This window comes from Azolla caroliniana, unplaced genomic scaffold, assembly GCF_043228905.1.
Source record: "Azolla caroliniana isolate FFs.n. ecotype wild unplaced genomic scaffold, voAzoCaro1.0.p SCAF_10, whole genome shotgun sequence".
Taxonomy (NCBI): Eukaryota; Viridiplantae; Streptophyta; class Polypodiopsida; order Salviniales; family Salviniaceae; genus Azolla; species Azolla caroliniana.
Window position 1 is genome coordinate 14,104,067 of NW_028230445.1, and position 7,120 is coordinate 14,111,186.

Consider the following 7,120-nt stretch of genomic DNA (forward strand, 5'->3'; position numbering starts at 1 on the left):
TTCGGGTGCCAACTCAGAAAAGTGCACCAACAACGAAAGAGTTGACCCCGTTATATGTGGAGGAAATTCACATGTTAAAAGGCCTAGACGATAAAGAGGTGGATAATTACCTCGAAGAAAACCCGCGGATCGTACCCCTATTCAAAATCGATGTTATTGAAACAGTTGACACGTACACGAAATCTACGAGGGTAAACTCCCCCTGTTGGAGCCATTGTCGTTAGTATGGATCTTTACGAGGGTAAACTCCCCTGTCATCCAGTTTCTCCCTCAACTAGTGATACCTCCTTTGTATATGCTTGGTTCGGGAGTGGTAAGCAGCGTTCTTGGCTAGATGTATGGTACTCTGATTATCCCAGTGGCGTAGGAATTGTCTTGTTTCATTCCTAGTTCACTACGGAAATTCTTCATCCAAATCATTTCTTCCCTAGCCTCTACCGTTGCCATATATTCTGCCTCTGTGGTTGACAAGGCCACAAACTTCTACAGTCGTGACTGCCACGACATTGCTCCCCCTGCATAGGTCATCACATGTCCTTATGTGGATCAGCTTGAGTCTGTGTCCCGCGACATGTCCGAATCGGTAAATCCTTCGAGCACAGATTTTTCGACTCCGAACCTAAGGCATACCCTTGAGGTGCCTTTTAACTTTGTGGAACTTACACAATACCTAAACGTATTACTTCATTAGCGTAATTGATTAATGCTCTACTCATCAAAGCACATCAAGAGACATTGCCCTCAAATAGTCACTGCAAGAGTGCAATCATTTAAAGTGGGGAAGTATATTATATGCATAACCATAACTAATCATGAGATAGGTTTTTCGTAGTTTTCCCTAATCTTTCAAGGAGTGTGTTCTTGTTAATTCTAAATGGAATGAAGGTATGAATGTAATATTCAATTCTACACCTTGAGATAACTATTACATGTGTTATCACTTGACCACTTCACATAAAGTAGCCAAGTGTGAACACATTAGGTCCTATGGTTTCATCCTATAAAAGGAGGCGACCTACCTTCTTATTGAGGGTAGGCTCGACTTATGTTGAGATTATGTCAGTGTGGTTATGGCTCTTGTTACCTAAGCACATGTGATCCTTTGAAACTAAATGTACGACTCGCATCAACCATTCATTGTATGGAACATCAAGGAGGTTCCAGTGCGTCTCACGCCATTAGGAGGTGGTCGGATGGTTTTGCCCACCTCTTTCCTTTCTTTTGTCTTAACTTAATTAGTTAGACTCAAACCAAACAAAGTGCTTTCCTTTGCTCTCTTATCTTCAGGGGCCAATTCTTATCTCATGGATCAAAAATTTTCCTTGAAATAAATAACTCTAGCCAATAAAGCAAAAAGCTTAAAAAAACCATCAAATCATAATCATAAATCATGTGGGACTATTGAGGGACATGGACGTGCATAGAAATGGGAATGAATTAGTTTAATTATTCCCAACATGTAGATTATAATATTTTCCTTGGAGATTAAATAGGACGAATGGGATCACCAATATATGTTGGTCCGAATCGGTAAATAATGTAGATGGCGAACATAGTGATCTAGCCAGTTTACCAATGTAGTCTGCTTGTTCAAGAAAAAGACAGTTTTGGATTTTAGTATACCGTATGGAATAAAAATGTGTGATGTGGCAAATCTCTTCCAAGTTTTCATAAATTAACATTTTAAAAAAGTCTCATTCATAAATAAAACTATTTTCTTGCTTGGTTTTAGGAACTCTACTAGTTTTTGCACTAAGGAATGATCATTGTTGCTCCCATTTGCATTTAGAGATCCTTGACATTATAAAGTTGGTGCGATCAAGCTTGGTCTACTCATTTTGTTCCACCTCAAAATCTATCATTGGTTTTTGTATCCTTCTGTGCTACATTACAAACATAGATTTTTTAGGCTTGTTGCTTCCCCTCAATTAATTTTTGTTGTGCCTTGGGTCCTTCGACATCTTTTTGAGGTCATTTCTCATAACCAATGAAGTGCCCAGATTTCTACCTACCCCTTTTTTAATAGGATCCCCAAACTTGGTCCTGGATGTTATCAAATTCTTCTCTGAATAAGTGCCCAGATTTCTATCTACCCCCCTTTACATAGGATCCCCAAACTTGGACCTGGCTGTTATCAAATTATGATTGGTTTCACATATGCGAAAACATTCCAATTTTTTTCTTCCGTTGATACTTATAGCCCAAGGCTCTTTAAATCTTTCGCGGGCTAATATGACCCCAAACAAACTAATCTCCAAATTGCAAACGAGTAATGGGCCTTGAGGATAATGGAAAATATGTTCGCAAACAGATTATCATTATGCCTGATTACAATGTTAAGCTAAGCATCTACCTTTGGTTCAATAATAGAAATTTACATGACCTGTTCAAGGCAGGGAGACAATGTGTATATATGGACAAAATCATCTCCTCACTTACATGGCACCATCCATTTCAATGTTCAAATTCTTGGCCATCATGGCGGGAAGCACATAACCATCTGATGTCATACCATCATTCATATCGATCTCATCCAACTATTGCTGAGGCCATCTGCAAAAATACAACAAGATTTCCTTTAGTTGAAACCCTAGTTCCCAACAGGTTGTGTCACACCCTTTGCTTTTGTCGCGGTGGCAGCAGCAGAAGCCGCAGCTGCAGCAGCTGACGGAATTGATGGAGACGGAGAAGAGGATACAGAGGTAGGAATTGCTGAAACTTCAACCGGCGTCATGGTAGGAGACATTGACTTTTTTGAGTTTGCAAGCATCTCCTTTATCTGTTTCCCAGTAAGGGTTTCATGCTCTAAGAGTGCCTTCGCCAAGAGATGCAACTCCTCTTCATTTGTTGTCAAGATATACTTTGCATTCTCATATGCTCCTTGCACGAGATCTCGAACCTCCTTTTCTACGAGTAACCTTGTCTCAGTGCTCATGTTGTTCCCATCATTCACGTAGTCGTGGACAACATGCCCAACAGCTTTACTCATCCCAAACTTTGTCACCATCGCTTGCGCAAGATCAGTGGCTGATTTGAAGTCCTGCGAGGCACCCGAAGTTACTTCACTCTCCCCAAAGATAATTTCTTCAGCCGCTCGACCACCCATTGCTACATTCAAGCGGGCTAGCATCTGCTTTCGGGAGAGGCTATCTTGATCTTTTTCAGGGAGTTGGGCCACCATACCAAGAGAGGACCCACGAGGAACAATAGTAGCTTTGTGTACGGGCATCGCTCCATCTGTATGGAATGCAACAAGAGCGTGTCCACCTTCGTGATAAGCTGTAAGTTTTCTAGACTCCTCTGATATGACTGCTGACTTTCTCTCACTGCCCATCATAATTCTATCTTTCGCATATTCCAGCTCCACCATGCCAACTGACTTCAGACCATCCATGGCTGCCCTTAATGCAGCCACATTTATAAGGTTTGCAAGATCAGCTCCTGAGAATCCAGGTGTTCCTCGAGCAATTATCATGAGATCAACGTCATCAGACTTCAGAACCTTCCATAAGCATGAAGTTGAAAAAGAACATTAGTTTAAAGTAAAACTTACAATGATAAAGGATTTCTGTCAGAGTCCGCTTACTTTGGACATGTGGTACTCCAAGATCTGGCGTCTACCCTCTACATCAGGATTTGGTACCACTACATGTCGATCAAAGCGCCCAGGACGGATAAGTGCCTTGTCGAGAGATTCTGGAAAGTTTGTTGCTGCAATGACTATGATCCCTTCATTCTGTTTAAACCCATCAAGTTCAACTAAAAGCTGATTCAGGGTCATCCTAACATACTGTTGATCTTTTGGGTTTCTACTTCCCCCAATAGCGTCAATTTCATCCATAAACACAATGCATGGAGATCGCTTCTTTGCTGCTGCAAAGAGATCACGAACCCTTCTAGCCCCAACACCCACAAACATCTCCTCAAACTCACTGCCACTACAATAGAAAAATGGGACTCCGGCCTCCCCTGCAATGGCACGTGCAAGCATTGTCTTGCCAGTACCTGGTGGACCGACCAGTAGAACACCCTTGGGTAGCTTTCCACCTAATGCGGTGAACCGCTGCGAATAAAATAGTAACAAGTCAAGACTGCCAGCTCATCACATTAATTATTGACAGTGATAGAAGCCAAAACCATCCTTCAATTTGATATCCTAACACAACATACCTTTGGATCTCGTAAATAGCATACAATCTCTTCTAATTCTGCCTTCGCTTCATCTACACCTTTGACATCACTAAACTTGGTATTCGACTCTATGCTTGGTTGTGGTTCCTCACTCAAACCAAGGCCTGTTCACAAAATAAGCTCACAAATGAAGACCAATTGAGCACACGAAGTTAGCCTAGTAGTTAGAACCCTTCCCCTGTAAGGCACAGGTTGAGAGTTCTTGATTTCCACAAAGCCACATTTGATCCCACAAAAAAAAACAAATCCAACCTTTTCCAATTCCTCGATCCTCGAAGAGGGCTCCAATTGCAGAAACCATAAGGAAGGCCAGCCCCAATGTCCGTACAGTACGCCAGAATTGTTGCTTAAAGCCCCCTTCAGAAGTAACCATATGAATGGGAGAAGAAGCACTTCCTAGAATGCCATCTTTTGTTGCTCCAATACCTCCCAGTGATGGCTGCAGAGAACCTGCAAAGGAAGCTCCCAAACCCTGTATTTGCCCTCCGCCTCGAGCTTTAGAGCCTGTGCATACGAGACAGAATGTACGAAGAAATAAATCAGAGTTGCAAACCAGAAAAAATACCAGGACTTCCAAATGTCAATGGATACCTTCTTGTATAACGGACAACAATTCAATCTTATCCAGTTTATCAGTCTTGACTAAGGCCTTCACATATTCTGCCAAAATACCAGGACTGTACCATTGATGTGGACGACTCCTTTCAAACCACCGTATCACATATTCTGGGTCTCTTTTGTTATATTCTTTCAGAAGTGATACTTCAGCATCATCCACATTGTCTGTCACTCGTTTCGCAAATCTGCCAATATAGCCAGAGAGAGTTCGCTGTTGCCCACCTATAAAGAGAAACAAAATATATATCATACTGACACAAGAAATTATGAAAGATACAAGATATCAAATAAATGGGCCATTGCTAAGGAAATAAGAATTTCAAAGGAACATACTATAAGCTAAAGAGGAATTCAAAGTAATACAAGGATACACTATGAAGTAACAAATGTTACATAATAGTTCTTATGGGGGATGGTAATACACATTGGAACAGATTTGACTTCAACGTACTCTCTTTTTTTCTCTATATATTTTCATTCTTTTGTTAAAATATGAAGCCTCACCCATTTATAACACATGTGACAGTGTCCTTTCCGTTCTTGCAACTACTGGAATATTAAGTCTCATCTCACCATCGCTCATCTAAAGACGTGAGGAATATCACTCTTATATATTTTTGTAAAATAGGTTTTGAGATTATAGTCCTTCCATTTAAATCATCGGGGCTCATTCAAACTTCCATTTGTTTTGTTGTGTTGTCCCTAAACATGAGTTACTCTAATATTCTTCGACTCACAGTAATGGCCATGACAAAATGCAAACCATGTTCTCTTTTCCTGGGTTGTGTACATCAAAAACACAGTTAACTTAGTCAGGTGCGGTGTCTTGTTACAAAGATCTTAAAGGTAAGTAAACCAAACTTCTGCAAATAAAAATTTATCTAGGTTGTCGATCTTCGAGCACCTATTCTTCAACACACCATACTTATCATCTCCACATCCATTGTTCTCAGCAAGCATCTTCTGATTATTTCCGGGCTACCACAAAAGAAAAGTTTTACTAGTTGCATTGTGCAATCAGACTGTAGATCACAGACATACATGGGAAACTTACCATCATGGAAGTTTATAACTTTAGACAATTCTATACTAACTAAACAAATCCATTGCTCAAACGAATAACCATGATGAGTAAATACCACCAAATCAGGTTTTTTTGGCAAGGCATAACAAACACTCTACTAACATGAGAAAAACTCAGCAAAAAAATAATTGCAAAAATAAGAACTCTGAGATCATTTCCAGCATTGAACAAGGGAAATCTTCATATGGGTTTGTAAGATCAAAGAAGAGTTGACCATACCTTCATAAATGGAATGGAAGGCATTTTCATAGTATCGGTACCTTGCTAGATTCCCAAAGGATCTTAAAATTCCATCACTCTGTTCGTCCACAAGCAAAAGCATACACAATAAACCATGAGACATAAGATAAGTTTTAACTTGATTTAATGCAACATAAGGTAATCTCAAGTCAAATGGCAATATTAGCTTGATGCAGCACAGCATTAAGCTAACTGACTCACAAAATTCAAAATAATTTAACCTTAACTTGTTCCCTACTGCAAAATACAGTGGTGTTATCTTGGTCTCTAACACAGCATAAGGTAACATCTAAACTTAGGTTGATCTCTAATGCAACATACCATAACCTTAGGTTGTTCTCTAATGCAAAAAAACATAAAGTAACCTTAGCTTCACCCTCAATGTAAACGTAAAGTAAACTTAGCTAGATCTCTAGTGCAAAGATGAGGAAACCTTAGGTTGATCTCCAAAGAAAAAAGAAGGCAACCTTAGCTTGACCTCTAGTGCCAATATAACGTAACCTTAGTCCTTAATCTCTAATCCAAACATTCGGTAGTCGGAACCTGATCTCTAATGCGAACATAAAAGAATCGGCGAACAAACCAACAAGGCATCAACCACACACACACACACCTTCTTCTTCTTCTTCAGAAGCTGGGGTAGAGCCATCACGCCAGTGACCACCAAAGGAAAAAGTCAGTATCCTTCGCAACTAGAAGCGTCTGCAACGAGATAATAATGGTGGAGGAAGAAAATGAGCAAAACCTGCACAGAGAAGTAAGAGTAGAATCAACCACAAAACACTAATTAATTCTCATCCATCGCTGTTTCTTCGAAGGGGGCACTGGCAGGATCACACAGAACAGAACAGAACAGAGGAAAGAAGGAGGGACAAAGAAGCGTTACCCGGACGGCGGATGGGATGGGATGGGATGGGACGGGATGGGTCGGCCCTTATACATACATAATAATAAGGGAAAAGTACCAGGATACCCCTGGAAGTTCGA

The 7,120-nt window shown here is 40.5% G+C and overlaps 1 protein-coding gene across 2 annotated transcripts; it reads right to left on the minus strand.

Annotated features, from left to right (window-relative positions):
* Positions 1 to 2,279: 2,279 nt before the first annotated feature.
* LOC147859096 (ATP-dependent zinc metalloprotease FTSH 5, mitochondrial-like) lies at positions 2,280 to 6,894 on the minus strand. Of its 2 annotated transcripts, XM_087325705.1 has the most exons (7): positions 6,747 to 6,894; positions 6,113 to 6,191; positions 4,783 to 5,031; positions 4,444 to 4,695; positions 4,171 to 4,295; positions 3,587 to 4,063; positions 2,280 to 3,502 (listed from the first exon to the last, which is right to left on the minus strand). In XM_087325705.1, the coding sequence occupies exons 1-7, from the start codon at positions 6,780 to 6,782 to the stop codon at positions 2,591 to 2,593; spliced, it is 2,130 nt and encodes a 709-aa protein (XP_087181831.1). In that variant the 5' UTR covers positions 6,783 to 6,894; the 3' UTR covers positions 2,280 to 2,590. The 2 variants fall into 2 exon arrangements, with proteins under 2 accessions (XP_087181831.1, XP_087181830.1); XM_087325704.1 differs by lacking the exon at positions 6,747 to 6,894 and having other exon boundaries at positions 6,113 to 6,342.
* Positions 6,895 to 7,120: the final 226 nt, after the last annotated feature.

What these genes read in the sequence shown, in the direction of transcription:
- LOC147859096 (XM_087325704.1), bottom strand. Translation starts at nt 6,317, where the DNA reads ATGCTGTGCTGCATCAAGCTAATATTGCCATTTGACTTGAGATTACCT. An exon ending in GTTGTCCGTTATACAAGAAG is followed by an intron (nt 4,696 to 4,782) that starts GTATCCATTGAC and finishes TCGTATGCACAG; the next exon opens with GCTCTAAAGCTCGAGGCGGA. An exon ending in TGGAGTACCACATGTCCAAA is followed by an intron (nt 3,503 to 3,586) that starts GTAAGCGGACTC and finishes TGCTTATGGAAG; the next exon opens with GTTCTGAAGTCTGATGACGT.